Below are 19,661 nucleotides of genomic sequence, written 5' to 3' on the forward strand. Positions count from 1 at the left end.
TCAAAGGACTTAGTCTAGTCTCTCGTGTTTCAAAATAAGATCTTTACCACTTAAGGTCTTTGTACCTTGGTTACTCCGTTTGCTGAATGAAGGAAATAGGACTATGGTGAGGATTAAGTAAGTTAATATAGGCAGAACAGGGTCTGATACACAGAAAATACTCAATAAGCATTAGTAATATTAGTGTAACTGATTGAAGGTGGATGATAGTATGTGAATACAGGCGCTCAGTTAATGAAATAACTTGCGTTCTTAACATAGTGCTCTACAGTTTCGTGTTTGTTTCCGAGGGACACGCTGATGATTTCCGGGATGAAGTAACAAGGCTTCAAGCCTACAGAGCTACAGTCACGACCACAGGAAGAGAACTGGTCCGTCCAGGCTCCGAGATCTCTCAGTTTCCCATTCGAAATTTGCTTTCTGGGCTGTCCTGTTCAACGTTACAGCCTCAGCACCCACGTACTCAGTCAATACTGGCTTATGAATGAATGAAAACATTTATGCATCTAGTCAAAGACAGAGAAACGGAGGATGGCGCCAAGGAAGGAAGTCTGGCTGTCACTGTAGATTTTCCAGGAAAAAGGAGATCAAGTATAATTGCTTTACAATGTGGTATGGATTTCTGCTGTACAAGGAAGCGAATCAGCTATAAGGATACATTTATCCCCTCCCCCGTGGACCTCCCTCCCACCTCCATGCCCACCAGTCACACCCGTCATCACGGAGCACGGAGCTCCCTGTGCTCTACAGCAGTTTCCACCATCTATCTTACACACGGCAGTGTACACACGTCAATCCCAGTCTCCCAGGTCTCCCCCAGGCCCCGCGTCCACAGGTCCCTTCTCTATGTCTGCGACTCTATTCCTGCCCTGCAAATAGGTTTATCTGTATCAATTTTCTGGATTCCACATATATGCACTAGGTTTATCTGTATCATTTTTTTAGATTCCACATATATGCGCTAATATACGATATTTGTTTTTCTCTTTCTGACTTATTTCACTCCATGTTCATCCGTGGCTCTGCAAATGACTATTTCGTTCTGTTTAGTGGTTGAGTAACACCCGTTGTAAATATGTGCCACGTCTTCCTCATCCATTCAGCTGTCTCTGGACAATTAGGCTGTCTCCATGTCCTCCTGGCTATTGCAAATGGTGCTGCAGTGAACACTGGGGTACGTGTGTTCTTTTGAATCGTGGTTTCCTCAAGGTAGCAGGTCAGCTTTTAAAAGAGAGAGGAGGAGGAAGAGACACGTAGGAAGAGTGGCACTGCTGCTCGATGAATAGATCCCAAGCCTGGAGAGAAGACATAGAGGGCTAGCTGTGCAGCGGGACAAGCTGGCCCAAAGAATCTCTGGGTTTTGTTTCTGTTTTTAATGAAGTCAGATACCTCAAGAAGGCAGCGGAGAGCATTTCTTTTTGACCGGGATACTCTGCAGAGATTTCTAGTCGTTAAAAGGGGTTATTCTACAGCTATCACAAAGAGCACCTATCACGTGTCTGTCTCCCTGAAAGCGAATCCTTCTTCTTTGTACTCAGAGTGTTTCTCTGTTAATGACAGCCTCCTCCGATGACCCCAGGTTTCACAGCCCCTGGAAGTAAAAGCTGCTCTTCGTGCAGGCATTTTATTCCCTTTCCTACGCACACTCCTCCCCAGCTGGGCTCAGAGTTGGGCCACCGCTACTAAATGCATCACCACTGAGTCAAAGGACAAGTCAGCGCAACTGTCTGTGCTGCCTTCTCTTCCTCGTCGTGTTTATTTAGGTTGACATCACTATCAATAAAATTCAGTGAGCATTTGCACAGAGCCCCCTCGTGCTCAGTCACACAGGCGGCGTCGAGCTGGTTGGGCGTGGTTTCCGGCCTGAAGCCTCTTGCATGGGCTTGCAGATGGTTTTGGAGATTGGTGAAGCGCTTTGGCATTCCTTCAACATTTGCAGGCTATGGTGGTAGTAGGTTAGTCGCTCAGTTGTGTCCAACTCTTGTGACCCCGTGCACTGATTGTAGCCCACCAAGCCCCTCTGTCCATGGGATTTCCGGGCTGTAAGTTTCTCTTAATTTGACTTGTCACTTTATGATTTGGCTAAAGGTGAACTTGAGCATATTCAATCAAACAGAAGTCTCTATGAAACCGATTCCCCTACCTGCATGTTCCTTCTGTACTTTATGCGCACTTACCTCTTTTATCACGTCATGTTATATTTATTTATGAACATGTCAGCCTCCATAATCTGGGGAGGGAGGAAAGGGGCCCAGGGAGTGGAGCCAGAAAGCTTGTGCTTGTTTTTGAAGCCAGACTCAGGTATGAATCAACCAGGAAAATCTTGCCCATGCAAGTTAATCTCTCTGACCCTCAGTCCCTATCTAGAGTTGAAAGATAATAATAATGCCTATGTCACAGCATGGATGTGAGAATGAAGGCATTTATTATATGAATGTGCTTTGTTAACTATTACCCATGTGCTGATTTTATTATCCCCCCCCAAGTGATCTAGCAAAAGGCCTTGCCTATGAGAAATACCTTATTAATATTCATTAAATTATTGAAAAATGACACCAAGCACCCTGTGATGTATTATTCTTGTCGTTCACATTCCTTTTGCAGCCCACATCCTTAGCTAGGCCTATCTGTAACGCCGTCTATGTTTGGGGAGAGTATTTGTAGGAATCAAACAGGATCAAAGGGGCCTGCTTGCCAGTGAAGCTATCCTTTTGGATAGTCAGGTCCAAAGCACTCTTCCCTACCCCCTACTTCATATGTCCTGCTTCTATCTTAAAGGGCAGAAAGTACCAGAGAAGCCCTGCTAGTTAAAACGTTGTCTGTAAGGACTTTCCTGGAGGTCCAGTGGTTAAGACTCCATGCTTCCACTGCAGGGGGTGTGGGTTCCAGCCTTGATGGGGAAAGTAAGATCCTACATGCCACAAGGCCAAGAAAAAAAAAGGACCCTGGAGTAAGACAGTCCTGGGATCAAATCTTTACTTGTTGTGTGACGTGGGGTAATTTTCAAGTTTTTCTTGGCTTTCCATTTTGTGTGTGTGTGAAACAAAGATAACAAGGATTGGACAATGACTAAAATTAGATTATGCCAGCATTCCTGTCCCAAACAAAGGCAATGCCAAAGAATGTTCAAACTACTGCACAATTGCACTCATCTCACACGTTAGCAAAGTAATGCTGAAAATTCTCCAAGCTAGGCTTCAACAGTATGTGAACCAAGAATTTCCAGATGTTCAAGCTGGATTTAGAAAAGGCAGAGGAACCAGAGATCAAATTGCCAACATCTGTCACATCATAGGAAAAGCAAGAGAATTCCAGAAAAACATCTACTTATGCTTTATTGCGGAGAAGGCAATGGCACCCCACTCCAGTACTTTTGCGTGGAAAATCCCATGGACGGAGGAGCCCGGTAGGCTGGAGTCCACGGGGTCGCTAAGAGTCGGACACGACTGAGCAACTTCACTTTCACTTTTCACTTTAATGCATTGGAGAAGGAAATGGCAACCCACTCCAGTATTCTTGCTTGGAGAATCCCAGGGACGGGGAAGCCTGGTGGGCTGCCGTCTATGGGGTCGAACAGAGTCGAACACGACTGAAGCGACTTAGCAGCAGCAGCAGCAGCATGCTTTATTGACTACGCTAAAGCCTTTGACTGTGTGGATCACCACAAATTGTGGAAAATTCTTCAAGAGATGGGAATACCTGACCACCTTACCTGCCTCCTGAGAAATCTGTATGCACGTCAAAAAGCAACAGTTAGAACCGGACATGGACCAATGGACTGGGTCAAAATTGGGAAAGGAGTATGTCAAGGCTGTATATTGTCACCCTGCTTATTTAACATATACAGAGTACATAATGTGAAGTGCTGGACTGGATGAAGTCCAAGCTGGAATCAAGATTGCTGGGAGAAGTATCAATAACCTTGATATGCAGATGACACCACCCTTATGGCAGAAAGTGAAGAGGAACTAAAGAGCCTCTTGATGAAGGTGAAAGAGGAGAGTGAAAAAGCCGTCTTAAAACTCAACATTCAAAAAACAAAGATCATGGCATCCAGTCCCATCACTTCATGGCTGATAGAGGGGGAAACAATGGAAACAGGGACAGGCTTTATTTTCTTGGGCTCCAAAATCACTGCAGATGGTGACTGTAGCCATGAAATTAAAAGACACTTGCTCCTTGGAAGAAAAGCTATGACCAACCTAGACAGCATATTAAAAAGCAGAGAGTTGACTTTGCTGTTAAAGATCTATCTAGTCAAAGCTATGGTCTTTCCAGTAGTCATGTATGGATGTGAGGGTCGGACCATAAAGAAATTTGAGCCCGGAAGCTCGGAAGAATTGATGTTTTTGAACTGTGTGGTGCTGGAGAAGACTCTTGAGAGTCCCCTGGACTGCAAGGAGATCAAACCAGTCCATCCTTAAGGAAATCAGTCCTGAGTATTCATTGGACGGACTGATGCTGAAGCTGAAGCTCCAATACTTTGGCCTGAGGCAAAGAACCGACTCATTAGAGAAGACCCTGATGCTGGGAAAGATTGAAGGCGGGAGAAGAAGGGGACGACAGAGGATGAGATGGTAGGATGGCATCACCGACTCAATGGACATGAGTTTGAGTAAACTCTGGGAGTTGGTGATGGACAGGGAGGCCTGGGGTGTGGCAGCCCATGGGGTCGCAAAGAGTCAGCCACCACTGAGCAACTGAATTGAACTGAAAATTAAATAACGTTCTGAAAGGAGATATTGCGAGAAATGAAGAATTAAAGCAGACCAACAAGCGTGAACACTACTTGAGCAACTCCTATGGGCTGGGCCCCACGCGCGTGGAGAGGCAGACGCTGTCACCGGCGGGAAAGAGACGACTGTGTGTAGGGGCCGGTGCGGAGACGACAAGAACACGGCGCTGGGTGTGCGTCGGGGGAGCCAGGGGAGCGCCCGCCTGACGGCCCCGTCCGGGAGGGCTTCCAGCAGGAGGTGATTCCCGTGAGAGACGGGCGGGTCGTGTGGGTGTGAGCCGAGGCGCCGGAAGGAGCACAGAGAGCCGGGAGGCAGACCTCTGACAGGAGCCCGTTCTTCTCTGACAAGATGGAGCCACGAGGGTTTGCGGACGCCAGCCTCGCGCTCGCAGGAACTGACACGCCGGGTCCTGACGCGCCGAGGCTGCGCCCCTCCGAGGGAGGCCGCTGAAGCGGAGAGACCCGAGGCCTCGACCCGGGTCAAGCGCCCAGTCACCCCACTTGAGCTCTGTACCTTTGCGGCCCGCCAGCGATGACACCCACCCCCAGGGTCACCTCGAGGACGAGACGGGACGCAAAGTGTGCGTCCCCGAACAAGTACTTCAATAAACATCAGCTCTCTGTGCCTCAGCACCGGCTCGCGAAAGCCCGAAAGCCCCAGCCAGGCCCGCATCCCCGCTTCCTCCCTCCCGCGCCAGCAGGGCCAGCGGCCGCCGCGCGCCGGGCCCGGACGCCTGGACGCGCACTGGCGAGGCCCGCCGCGCGGCCGCGCCCACCGCGCATGCTCCGCGGGTCGCCGGGACCCGGCCGGGCGGCGGGCGGGGCGGGCCGGCGCGAGGGCGCATGCGCAGACGGCGCCGCCGCGCGGTCTCAGTGCGGCAGCCGGAAAAAACCGCAGCGGCGGCGGCTGAGGCGGCGAGCGCGCGGGCGGCCGCAGGCGGAGCGCGGGCCGGGGCTGGCCGGGCGGGGCCCGAGCGGCGGGCTGACGGCGTCCGCGCGGCGGCGGAGGGCGAGCGCGACGAGGGGGACTGCCGGCGCCGCAGGGACTTTGACGTTCTCGGCTCCGTCAGCGCCGGGCGGGGGCCGCCCGACTCCCCCGACCGCGTCGCTCCGGCGAGGCCCCGGGGCTCCGACCGGCGGGGCGCCCCTCGGCGGGCCGTGCGCGGAGGGCGGCGCGATGGCTGGACGGCCCCCGCGACGTGACCGCTGAGGACGCCCCCGCCGCGCCCGGGCCCCGCCGCGCCGAGACAAAGGGGAGGCGCCCGCACGCGCGTTCGCGGGAGGCTCGCGGGGCGGCCGGACGCGGCGTCGCCTCGCCCCGGGCCGGGCGCGGGGCCTGCCCGATGCTCTGAGGGGCCCGGGGACTTCGGCCGGGACCCCGACCCCCCGGCCCCGCGGCCGGCCGCGCCATGTGAAGGGTGGGCCGGCGCCCGGAGCGCGTGAGGATGGGGGATGCCGCGGACCCCCGGGACGGGAGGAGGACGTTCATTGTTCCGGCCATCAAGCCCTTCGACCACTACGACTTCTCCAGAGCCAAAATCGCCTGCAATCTGGCCTGGCTGGTGGCCAAGGCCTTCGGGACAGGTAGGCGGTGGCCGCCCCATGCCTCCCTCCCCCGCAGCTGCGCGCATCCAGGTTTTGTTTCCGTCCTCTGGTCCCCCCCTCCCCGCCTGGCTCGGCGCACAGGCTCGGGGACGCGATGGGCGATGCGAGGAGGAGAAAGGGGGGGTAGCGCGGGCTTGCTCTTCAGTCAAGAGCCTCCGGTTTGGGCAGGTGGGATGCGCCAGATTTCTTTCATTGGATAGCAGAAGTGGGTGTTTGTTGTCCCCCCCCCCCCCCCCCCGCCAGTGACCAATTTTGTCACGTTTTCACACGAGGTGGTTTTAATTTGTGGTATTTTCCTCATTGTGCTGCATTCATTTCCCCCGCAGTCATAGCTGTGATTACAGCGCCGAGAAATCTGAGTTGGTTTCGTTATTATTGGAAGGAGGTGGCTTGGCGCACAGACTACATTGATTCTGACATTTGTAACCATGGCTGCGAGTCAGGCTCCGTGGGCTGTACGGTGGCCCCGGCCGAGTGCAGGTTTTTAGTTTTTGTGGTCCTTCTTTAAGCCTGTGTCCTCCGTACACGGTCCAGGCTCTGTTAGACCAGTTATTTAAACCCAGTATTTAGCTTGCTGACTGTCACGTACTGTTTTCATTTCGTGTTCAGACACATTCCTTTTCCCAAACATTTTGGTTTCATAAATTAAAAGAAACAACAACTCCCTACTGTGGGATTTAAAAAGAATTTTTTTTTAATAGAGTTTTTTGAGGGCATGTGCTGTTGACACAAACTGTATAGCGCAGTGGAAGTCAGACACTCCCGCCTTAACCCAGTCTTTGCAAAATAACAGGAAAAGGGCCTCCCGTGTAATTCCTTGGCTGGTGCTTTAGGAGCCCCTGTTGTGGAGCTCTGAAAGATATAGCTTTTCACTCGGAGATTTTTCCATGAAGGTGGTGTCGTCTGATAGCTTTGAGTCATTCTGTAAGATTTCTGTGCCCTAGTTAATAAATTTTGGATATGTAAAATATCTTTTGAAAAGTTTCTTAATATACAGACTTTTCTCCAGATGTTAAATACAGGTTTTTGTTTTTTTGGTTTTTTTGAGGGGAAGAGGATGGCTTATTTCCAGTTTTAGGATCATGAAAATATGTGGGTAAATGGTTTAATTCATTCTTAACTGTTCAAACATACACAGCTGAATACATACACAGGCGACTAGCAGGACTGCATATTTAGTTAACTAGCGAATGAATCTCAGCGTTTAGAAAATTATTTAAATTACTTTTGAGGGAAACTTCATCTTACCGGGATTTGATGTTTATGACAGCTTTTGTTTTATTTGAATTCTAATGCTTTGTATTGAAGTAGAAAGACTTTAAAGGTTTTAAAACTGGCATCAGGAGTCAATATAATAAAAAATTTACTTTGAAATAATTTAGATCTTAGAGATTTTGTTGAAACTGAATGTGTAGAGTAACACCTGGGAGGAAACACAAAGTGTTAGAGTATTTTTGTTTCCTGAAGCTAATACCCATTTAGAGGAGAAATGGAAGCTATCTAAGTGTTTAGAAAAGATGGAGAAAGAGAAATATTTCCACCGCTGTGGAAAAGCGGTGTGTACAAAATGGAATGCAGAGGGGATAGCAAAAATATTTTCTTTCCTCCTGAAACTGGGAAGAATCTTGTAGTACAGCTGTCCATGTTGCCCTGGATTCATGAGGATTCCTGACCAGAAAAAGGCCTGCTCTCTGGGTGCATGTCAGGCAGGTTTACTAGATCCTGGACCTCTTGAGGAGCAGGTGTTGAACCTGCTTGGAGGAGAAGAGAAGAGGAAGAAGCAGAGCACCCGTGGAATGTGTTGTGTGCAGGAGGTGTGTGAGATGCTGTGCATTCTGTTGTACGCTCAGGGCCCACAGCAGCTCTGTGATGTAGGTAAAAATGCAAGGTCCCCAGTGGAGAGAGAGGTTAAACAGCTTCCCCATGGTCACACTTTGAGTAAGGGCAGGCATAAGCTTTGACTTGAGTGTCTGACTCTAAAGGGTTGGGTGTGGGTGGAACAGGCACACCTCTTCTGTGTCTGATGCTTCAAACACACTGCTCTGTAAGTCCCACAGCATCCCTCTAGAAGGATAGTGTTCTCGTTTCACAGATGAGGGAACGAGCTCAGACCCGTTCGCTCAAGATTAAACATCTGGCAGGTCCTGCAAGCCTTTCCTCCTTCCGCCACTTTGCAGAGTAAGCCTCTTATCTGCCAGGTGTGCAAAATGTCCATATAGTACACGTTGAAAGTCTTATTTACTTATTTGTTTTCTTTAAATAACGGCAGATATTACTCTCAGATGGTTTAGATGAATGATGTTGGCACTTATATTTGTCTTGGCAGCGATTGGCATGGATAAAAGTCATATTCAAAATGCAATGAAAAACAAGCTTAAAAACACCATGAGAAAGTCCCTTAGTGAGGAGAAATCAGTGTATTATTATGAGGGTTATGTATGTACGTTTTGTTTATTCTTATTCAACAGTCTTTCAAAGTATAAATTTATATGGGGTGAGTAGAAAAAAGGTAAGGTTTCATTTCTTTGGATATAATTTTCTGCATTTGCTGCAGACACTGTTTTATGACACGTGTTAGTAGACAGCATATTTCAGAGGTATTGCCTAGTGGTATTCAGTGAATCATTCAAAACACTAGCTCTCTTTTAAGTTATGACTTATGAACATTCCCTCTTTAATGATGGCATGTAGGATTCTCAGGTCCTGATTTAGTCTTTTTCTGTGAGAAACTTTCTAACTTTTGACATATTAAATTTTAGAGCTATATATCAGAAAACTCATTTAAGATGATAGCTGGAAATCAATTGTGGGCATAGAATGAAGTTATTGAACTTTAAAAATAAATAAAGCACTGGCATTGTAATACCTAGAAAGCAGATGGAGTATTTACTTAATTTGAGATTGAAATCATACTCTTTTTCTTTACACTGAAAATGTTCCAAATAACCCAAATCTTAATAGTTTATTTTGTGGGAGGAGGCAGATACAACTTCGATCAAATGAAAAATAAGTTTGTTTAGGTGAATTTTAGTAAACAGGTAAGATGCTCTAATTACTTTAAGCAAATTGCAGAAGGGAAAGTTGAACTGTGCTGTGTCTGGTGTATTTGAATAGCTTCACCCATTTATGCAATGGTATAACTTTGCTTTAAGTTCGCAAAGTTCTCACATTTGGAGTTCTTTTTTCTTGATCGTGTAACCTGGGCAATGGCAGTGAAAATGCCTCTTCTTTACCCTAACACTAGAGTCCTAACCACTGGACCACCCGGGAATTGCCAGCATTTGTTCTTCACTTGGCATTGAGACCCACTTCCTGGTGTTGCTTTATCGTTTCAACCTCATCAACTGTCTTCCTCCCTTTCGTACCATGTAGTGTGTGGTATGAACTACAGAATATATATATAGCAGAGTATAAAATCATCTGCTCTTATGTGTGTGTGCTAAGTCACTTCAGTCATGTCCAACTCTTTGTGACCCCATGGACTGTAGCCCACCAGGCTCCTCTGTCTATGGGATTCTCCAGGCAAGAATACCGGAATGGGTTGCCATGCCCTCTTCCTGACCCAGGGGTCGAACCTGCATCTCTTAGGTCTCTTTCATTGACAGCCAGGTTCTTTACCACTAATGCCACCTGGGAAGCCCATCTGCTATTATCAGTTTAGTTCAGTTGCTTATTCACGTCCAACTCTTTGTGACCCCATGGACTGCAGCAACGCCAGGCCTCACCAACTCCCGGAGCTTGCCCAAACTCATGTCCATTGAGTTGGTGATGCCATCCAACCATCTCATCCTGTCGTCCCCTTCTCCTCCTGCCTTCAATCTTTCCCAGCATCAGGGTCTTTTCTAATGAGTCAGTTCTTCGCATCAGGTGGCCAAAGTATTGTAGATTCAGCATCAGTCCTTCCAGTGAAAATTCAGGGCTGATTTCCTTTAGGATTGACTGGTTGGATCTCCTTGCAGTCCAAGGGACTCTCAAGAGTCTTCTCCAACATCACAGTTCAAACACATCAATTCTTTTGCGCTCAGCTTTCTTTATGGTCCAAATCTCACATCCATACGTTACTACTGGAAAAATCATAGATGGTCCATTGACTAGATGGACCTTTGTTGGCAAAGTAATGTCTCTGCTTTTTAATATGCTATTTATCTGCTATTTTTATTTAATATGCTTTTTTTATCTGATACTATAAATACTCCTTATTATGCTTCTTTGTGTATCCCAATACATTTTGTCAAAATCCTGCATGAGACCCGACTCTCATGCACGTGTGAAGTTGTGCTCTCAGTGGCCAGCACTGTGGTGAAGGGAGCCTGGAGCAGAGAGGCCGGTTTGGGAAGTTCTCACAGGAGTCTGGGCATGAGGTCGTGAGAGCTGAGGTGGCAGCATGGAAACGCCGGTAATGTTTATTGAGTTCTTCCTGTGTGTCAGTCTCTTTCTGTGTTCCGTCTCATTTTGGTCCTCATAACAGCCTTGAGAGGTGGAGCTGTGCAGGGTCGCTGATGAGGAAATGAGGCCCAGGGGTTCAGGGCCTCGCCCCACACCACCCCGCATACGACCGTGTGTTCTGTGCCTGTTTTCAGCTGCCCTCTCTACCACTGTCCTGTATGGGTAGGAGTCGGATTAATGGAAAAGAGGCAAAGGTAGCAAAAACACTGCTGAGACCTAGTCCCTGGTGTTTCTAAAGGGCTGAATTTGGAATGCCTGGGAAGGGGGCGAGGTCACTTGAGGTTGTAAGGAGAACCGGGTTACTTGAGCTTTGCTGTCGGAGACTGAGAGGGTGAGTCAGGTGCCATTGGCTGAGCGGGGAGCGGCCAGTGGGAAGGGGAAGTCAGCTTTGTTCTGGGGAACCTTGAACTTAATGTGTTGGCCAACATGTTATCTGAGAAATCCAATAAGGTAGGCAGCTGTAAATGTGGGTATGGAGGAGGGTTGACCAGGCGAGGCTACAAAATAGCAATTTGGGAATCTTCTGTGTATGAAGTGTCATTGAACTGGGAAGGAGATGAAACATAGAGGGAGAGAAGATTTGAGACAGAATCTAGGGTAGTGAACACTGAGAATAGTTTCGGGAGGAGGCTGAGGAAGAGAAGTCGGAATTAGAGCAATCCAAGTTAGGGGGAGAATTAAGAAAGTGTGAAAACACTGAGGCCCTGGAAGGGGAAATTTTCCAGTGGTGGTCTTCTTAGCTGGGTCAGAGGCTGCAGGTGTATAAACTGGGCCCGTCTTCTGAGAGCTTGTGCTCTAGTACAGAGGTATGGTCAGTGTGTAACCGTAGCAGAGTTCAGGCGAAATCCTGGAGCTGCGTAACTGGCCAGTGCCCTGGAGAACGGAAGGAGCTGGGGGCGCTGTGGAGGGCACTGGCATTCCCAGCGGTCTGTGAAGAAAGCCGGGGCAGTGGAGATGGTGGGGACCAGGGAGGGGGGCCGGCCGAGTGGAGAGTAGGCGTGGCAGGCGTAGCCCACCGTGCATGTGCAGGCAGGGAGCCCAGAGCCGGGGGTGTCAGTGCAGCAACAGAGACCTGAGCTTGCAGGAGGCCTCTGTGCTGAGTGCAGGAGATCCAGCTTGAAAGGTAAGGTGGGATTGCTCGAGAGGCCACATTAAGGACTTTGGTATTTATTTAGTAGATAAGTAAATTATACTAGGCATGTTAGATTTTTTAAGAAAGCCACTATAGTTTATTGAACACATACTTTGTGTCAGGTATAGTTCTGAGCATTTTATACGCATTATTTTTTTAATTCTGAGAACGACCCTATTAAGTAGATACTGTGTTTCTTCATTTACAACTGTGAGGCAGGGGTCCCTGCTGCAGCACAGCTGGATGGATCCTTCCTTGTTGTGGGCAGCAGCCTGTGCGTCATAGGAGTTCAGCAGACCCACTCCCAGCTCACTCCTTCAAACTACTTTCGAGCTCTAAAATGGGGAGTACGAACAATTTTTAAGTACTTTAGGCTCTTGAAATAAAATATATCTGAAATGGCATTTGTCCTCAGCAAAGGAAAGCTTCAAAGTAGACGGTTTCACTTTTTTTCTGCTGGCATTTTACCACTTCTTTCAAGATTCTCTCTCAGCTTCTTGTTTTCCATTCTCTCTCATTTTTTTTTTAAATGACATTCAAATTACGAGATTGCTGACTTGTACATTTTTCCCTGATTGGTGCATTTTGTAGAATTTTGTATTTTAACAGGTTCTGAACAGCAGAACTGTCCTTTTTTTTTTTTTTTAAAGCTATCTCCACTTTCTTTTATGGGTTTTAGAGGGCTTGACTGTAAGTCCTTGAAATTTTACTTTTGATACCTCATATTTTTTGAAGAGGTGAGACAGGCAGAGATTCACGAGTCCAGAGGTACAGAAGGCAGATTTAGTGGGAAGTCAGCTGGACACAGGGAAGGAAAGATGATATTGTGGGGAGTGTTAAGAGAGATTTTTCTTTTTTTCTTACTTAGGAATGGCCCCTACTCCAGGGTCCTCTCATGTCCCACACAGGCCGGGGCTCTTCCCAGCATCACAGAAAGTGCTCTGCTCTTCTCTTACACCCTTCTTTCTCTTTAAACAGACAAAGCTGCTCAATGAGAGGAGATCTCAGGTATATACATCAGCAGGAAACTTCCATGTACTCTTTACCCAACCTCCACAGTCAGCAGCTCATGGCCAACCTTGATTTATCTGTCCCCTTGCCCGTCTTTTGAAGCAAATCCCTGCCATCCAGTCATTTCATCAATAAATGTACGAGTGTCTCCAGAAGTCGGGGCTCCCTTTCTTTTTTTATTGGCGTTGAGTTGCTTGGCAGTGCTGCGTTGGTTCCTGCTATGCACAGAGCACTGAGCAGAGCTCCCCGTGCTCACAGCAGGCCTCAGTGGTTACCTGTTTCACGCGTGGTACCCACAGTGTGTGTGTGTCCACCCCAGTCTCCCCGTTCGTCCACCCCTCCCCTCCCGTCCTCAGTGCCCTTGTTTTGTCTCTATGTCTGTGTGTCTGTTTCTCTTTGCAAATAGGTTCACCTGTACCGTTTTTCTGGATTCCATATATGTGCGTTACAGTACAATATTTTTCTCTTTCTGACTTACTTCACTCTGTGTGATGGTCTCTAGGTCCATCCATGTCTCTGCAAAGACACAATTTCATTCCTTTCTATGGATGAGTCATACTCCCTGGGATATATGTGCCACATCTTCTTAATCCGTTCCTCTGTCAGCGGACACCTAGGCTGCTTCCACATCTTGGCCGTTGTGAGTAGTGCAGCCGTGAGCACTGGGGTGCGCGTGTCCCCCGTTATCGAGGGGCTCCCTTTTTAAATGTGACTGAAGTCCCGCCATCATCACACCGCTCTACCTCGCCCTCATGTTTTCACTCTTTGTCTTCCAGTTCATTTGCTCCAGTCAGTATCGAATTAGGGCCATCTTTACAATTTTGTCTCTCTCTCTCTTCCCTTTTTTTTTTTGGCCCCCTGTATTTCTTATATACTGACAGCTAAATTTAGAGAATTAAATGGATTCATGTTTGATTTTTTTTTTTTTGGCATGCTTCATAGATTTTGTACTTCCACCAGGAGGCACTTAATGTCTCGTTATTTCTCTTTCTGCCATGACTTCTTCATTTGTTACTTGAATATTCTTCCCTGAATTAAGTGTCTGGGTACCCTGGGGGAAATGTCCTCGATGAACCCTAGCCTCCAAGTGCACTGCCAGGCACCCACCCCAAAGGTCATGGAGCAGAAAAGCTCACAAACCAGGTCAGAGTGCTTATGTCACATGGTTTGTTAAATCAGTCGACAGAAGTGAGGGGAGAGGTGGGGTGGGTTGACACGTGTAGGACAAAGTGAACCCCCTGCGCTTCGTCCTGAGCTTCGTCCACCACTTTCTGCTATAGCAGCCTCACCTACAGATGGTGTGCTCACACCAGTCGGAGCCGAGGTTGGAACACGGAGGCCCACAGTGACGCAGGCCACACGCTCCATCAGGGAGGCAGGGGACAGCATGCCTGCCACAGCTTCCCCACGCGTCAGGCATGTCGGGAAGCCTGCTGAATCGGAGTGGGTCTCATGCCTCTAGGGCAGAGGATGCATAGGCCAGAGTGAGTATCACCAATGGGTGGCTCGCTTAAGCATTCGGACTATGAAGTGTTCGTGTATATGTAGTGTTCACTGCCTGTTGTTTGTTTAGTCTCATGCATATTTAATTATCATAAATATTTATGGAATTCCAGCTGAGCTATTTAAAATCCTAAAAGATGATGCTGTTAAAGTACTGCACTGAGTATGCCAGCAAATTTGGAAAACTCATCAGTGGCCACAGGACTGGAGAAGGTCACTTTTCATTTTAGGCCCGAAGAAGGGCGAGACCAAAGAGCGTTCACACGATGGTACGGTTGCACACATTTCACATGCTAGAGCACTCAGAATCCCTCACACTAGGCTTCAGCAGTGCCTGAGCCAAGAACTTCGAAATGGACAAGCTGGGTTTAGAAGAGACAGAGGAACCAGAAATCAAATTGGCAACATCCGTTGGATCACAGAGAAAGCAAGGGAGTTCCAGAAAAACATCTGCTTCATTGAAAATTCTTAAAGAGTTGGGAATACCAGACCACCTTACCTGCCTCCTGAGAAACCTGTATGTGGCTCAAGAAGCAACAGATAGAACCAGACATGGAACAACTGACTGGTTCCAAATTGGGAAAGGAGTACGTCAAGGCTGTATATTGTCACCCTGCTTATTTAACTTATATGCAGAATACATCATGCAAAATGCCAGGCTGGGTGAATCATGAGCTGAAATCAAGATTTCTGGGAGAAATATCAAAAACGTCAGATACACAGATGATACTACCTTAATGGCAAAAAGTGAAGAGGAACTAAAGACCCTCTTGATGAGGGTGAAAGAGGAAAGTGAGAAAGCTGGCTTAAAACTCAACATTTAAAAAACTAAGATCATGGCATATGGTCCCATCACTTCATGGCAAATAGAAGAGGAAAAAGTGGAAACAGTGACAGACTTTATTTTCTTGGACTTCAGAATCACTGTGGATGGTGACTGCAGCTATGAAATTAAAAAAGACACTTGCTGCTTGGAAGGGAAGCTATGACAAACCTAGACAGCGTATTAAAAAGCAGAGACATCACTTTGCTGACCAAAATACATACACTTCAAAGCTGTAATTTTTGCAGTAGTCATGTACGGATGTGAGAGTTGGACCATAAAGAAGGCTGAGCACTGAACAATTGATGCTTTTGAACTGTGGTGTTGGAGAAGACTCTTGACAGTCCCTTCGACAGTAAGGAGATCAAACCAGTCAATCCTAAAGCAAATCAGTCCTGAATATTCATTGGAAGGACTGATGCTAAAGCTTAAGATGAAATACTCTGGCCACCTGATGCAAAGACCTGACTCATTGGAAAAGACCCTCATGCTGAGAAAAAGTGAAGGCAGAAGAGGGCGGCAGAGGGATGAGATGGTTGGATGGCATCACTGACTCGATGGGCATGAGTTTGAGCAAACTCAGGGAGGCAGTGAAGGACAGGGAAGCCTAGTGTGCTGTAGTCCACAGGGTCGGAAAGCATCGGACACGACTGAGCGACTGAACAACAGCATTGCCTTTCTGTGTGCATATGCTGCTCACCACTTACCTTTACGCGATACATTCCTTGAGTTCTGTCTATGGCTAACAGACTTTTTATTTCCTAGTAGTTACCTATACTTCAAATATCTTTAAAGTTTTCGCATCTATCTTACAAACCTATGCATTTTTTTTAGTAGAACCGAATAGTCTTTAAAGTAAAAGTGCATTTTCTAAGGTAAAGGAGAGACAGGAAAACTGCTCTGTTTTTGCCGCTTACTGAGGGGAAATTGGACCAAAGTGATGGGTCAGTGGCCCCTGAGAATCTGGAAGGGAGTGAAGAGTAGGGAGAAAGAGCACTTTGAGCTGTGGTGACCGGGGTGTCAGAGGCTGTGCAGGGGACAGGAGCGTGGTCCCGAGGCTGCGTGGCCAGCAGAGGCACTGTGTGATCCAGGGATGCAGGCAAGCCTAGGCCACTTTCCTGGGGGTCAGAGGAAGGCACTGAGTCCTTGAAGAAATTGGACATCATCGAAAGCCCTGAGGCTTGGTGTGGTGTGTCACCTGATCAAGTTTGCCCACGGGAAAGAAGCAGACTCTGGCTACAGTAGAGAATGGCTTGGAGCAGGGCAAGAGTGAACATTGCAGAGACAAATGTCGGAGAGAACTGATGCTGAGTACCAAAAAATTGACGCTTTCGAACTGTGACTACAACTGTGTTGTAGTTCAGATGCAGAGTCCTGAGAGCGGGACTGGGAGGTGTGCGTTGAGACTGTGAGAAGGGAGGGCTTTGGGTTGGGCGTGGTGATGGGTCTGATCTGGGGCTTGAGGGACTGGGAGGCGGCAGTGATGACGCCCAGGCCCCAGGCTTGTGCACTTGGAAGGTGCTGTGGGTCTGTGATGTGAGGACACTGGGAGAAGACTGATTGGGGCGTTTGGAGGTTTCATGACTTTTCTCAGCATAATGTCAAATGTCTAAAAATAGTAGGAGTTCCCCAATACCCGTCACCCAGAGTTATCAGTTGTTGACCTTCTGTCCCGTTTGTTCTATGATTCTTTCCCTTTCCCTGACACAAGTACACGTGTATGTATGTATATATACATCAGATCAGATCAGTCGCTCAGTCATGTCCGACTCTTTGCGACCCCATGAATCGCAGCACACCAGGCCTCCCTGTCCATCACCAACTCCCGGAGTTCACTCAGACTCACGTCCATCGAGTCAGTGATACCATCCAGCCATCTCATCCTCTGTCGTCCCCTTCTCCTCCTTCCCCCAATCCCTCCCAGCATCTGAGTCTTTTCCAGTGAGTCAACTCTTCGCATGAGGTGGCCAAAGTACTGGAGTTTCAGCTTTTGCATCATTCCTTCCAAAGAAATCCCAGGGCTGATCTCCTTCAGAATGGACTGGTTGGATCTCCTTGCAGTCCAAGGGACTCTCAAGAGTCTTCTCCAACACCACAGTTCAAAAGCATCAATTCTTCAGCGCTCAGCCTTCTTCACAGTCCAACTCTCACATCCATACATGACCACAGGAAAAACCATAGCCTTGACTAGACGAACCTTTGTTGGCAAGGTAATGTCTCTGCTTTTGAATATGCTATCTAGGTTGGTCATAACTTTCCTTCCAAGGAGTAAGCATCTAATGAATTAGAGACACTGTATCCTCTACCCCTAAATGCTTCAGGCTGTCTCCTAAGATGAACAGTAAGTCTCAGATAATCTGAAAATCTTAAGAATCGGGAAATTTAGCTCGCCGTTACATCATCTAATCCCGAGTTCAGCTTTGCCATTGTCTTCGTGTCCTTTGTTGCCCCTCTCTTCTCTTCGCAGAGCCGCCCGGGACCATGCGCCGAGTTTAACTGGCTTGTCTCCGTCCGCTCTGTAACCTGGGTGGCGTGTTGTCTGTCCTTGTCCTCACGGTGCTGGCGTGGTGAAGCCTGCACACCCTGCTGCGTGCAGGGCCGGGCGTCAGGTCCCTGCCTCAGGTGCTGTATCTTTGCACGAGGAGGCTGGTCCCCGCAGGGCCACCCCCTGCCCCCTGGTCCTCTGCCGCCCATGACGGGGTCTGGCCGCTGGCAGTGTCCCCGCGGGAGCCCCAGGCAGTAAGAAGGACCAGTGCACAGAACCTTGCCCCGGACAAGAGGCGATGGAAACCCGGGAGCTGAGACGCTTCCCTGCACCCCTCCCGGCACCTGCTGCCAGCCCGTTGTCTTTGGCTTTCTTCCCTCTTGTCCTCTGATGTCTCCTCTCTTTCCCCTCTCTCCTTCCCCGCACCCCCTCCACCGCCCCTTCTCTATTCCCTGTCTCTCCGGTGGCAGGTGCACCTTGGTGCCCCCTGCCTGGCACCTGCCCTACCTTCCTGGGGTCCTGGGCCAAGACACCCAGGAGGCACCTGAGGGAAACCGCTGGGCAGCCCCGCACTCTGGTCCCCCACCCTCTGTGCTCCCAGGATAAGATGGCTGGGGGCGGGGTAGACGTGGGAAGTCCCAGCTCTCAGCACCCCCGGACTGTCTGAGCCTGCAGTGCCCATTTGTTTCCTTTATTAAAATGTGTTTTTATCTTAGAAAAACTGTAGGCCACTTATTTTACAGAAGGTCCCTCGATTTGGATCTGTCAGCGTGTCTTCGTGATAGAGTCAAGTTAAGCAGGTCGGGCAGGATGCCCACAGGAGGGTGCTGTGTCTCCAGTGGTCGTGTCACAGGCACACGGTGTGCATTCGGTTGGTGAGGTGGACTTTAATCTCTTTCTTTTAAAAAAATTGTTTCTTTTTGATCACGCTGGGTCTTTGTTGCTGCATGTGGGCACTCTAGTCACGGTGCTTCTCTCGTTGTGGAGCACGGGCTCTCGCTGCACGAGCTTCAGTAGCTGTAGTACGTGGGCTCAGTGGTTGTGTCTCGAGGGCCCTGGAGCGTGCAGGCTTCAGGAGTTGTGGTGCAGGGCTTAGTGATTCCTCCTCAGCGTGTGGAATCTTCCCAGACCAGGGATCGAACCCGTGTCCCCTGCATTGGCAAGTAGGTTCTTATCCACTGTGCCACCAGGCAACTCCAGACTTTGATCTCTTGCTTCAGGTGGTATCTGCTACTTTTCTCCACTGTGAAATTATTGTTTTCCATTTTTAATTAAGAAGCAATTTGCAGGGAGATAATTTGAAACATCCTGTTCATCAAACTTTGGCCCACTGACTTAGCAACCACAGTGATTCTTGCTTGAGTCAGTTATTACCCTATTTACTGTATCCCATTTTTAGTTGGTATTCTGCTACAAGGAAGAGTTTTCCCTTCTTTTTCTTTCACACACTTACTCATTTATTTGCTTACAACAGGATGGACATTCTTGTTTATTCAAGTGGGTTATAGTCGTCTGTTGTCATTATTTATTTGATGTTCAGATTGTCTTAGGTTTGGCTGATTGGAATCTCCTTCCAGCGGAGTCCTGCGAGCTGACACAGTCCCCTCATTTGTTGGCTCTGATACTTCTTGGCATGCGCGCATGCATTCTTAGCTGAGCGTGTACTTTGCTGTTCCAGCTCGGGAGGAAGCAGCCATTTCTTGAGGAGTCCTGGTTGCTTTCGTGGGAGGGTCTTAGAGACCAGGATGAAGGCGCGCTCTTGCTGCTTCTGGGGTTCGGCAGACGTGACCTGAGGCTCGGGCGCTCTGTCGCCGTCACAGGTGCGTGTCATGCGTGTGCTCATGCTGACACTTCCCATCTGAGGCCAGCTCCACGGAGCTTGCCCTCACATTCCCCTCGCCATGTGCGTTGCTTCCCCTGT

At 48.5% G+C, this 19,661-nt stretch overlaps 1 protein-coding gene across 2 annotated transcripts in view; it reads left to right on the plus strand.

Annotated features, from left to right (window-relative positions):
• The first annotated feature begins 5,631 nt into the window (after nucleotides 1–5,631).
• CAMSAP2 (calmodulin regulated spectrin associated protein family member 2) overlaps nucleotides 5,632–19,661 on the plus strand; it is a 97,648-nt gene continuing 83,618 nt past the window's right edge. For both annotated transcript variants that reach the window (XM_024976917.2, XM_024976918.2), the window contains exon 1: nucleotides 5,632–6,319. In XM_024976917.2, the coding sequence (XP_024832685.1) occupies nucleotides 6,181–6,319 (139 nt within the window). In that variant the 5' untranslated portion in view covers nucleotides 5,632–6,180. The remainder of the gene's footprint in view (nucleotides 6,320–19,661) is intronic.

Source organism: Bos taurus, chromosome 16 (genome assembly GCF_002263795.3).
Source record: "Bos taurus isolate L1 Dominette 01449 registration number 42190680 breed Hereford chromosome 16, ARS-UCD2.0, whole genome shotgun sequence".
NCBI classification, from domain to species: Eukaryota; Metazoa; Chordata; class Mammalia; order Artiodactyla; family Bovidae; genus Bos; species Bos taurus.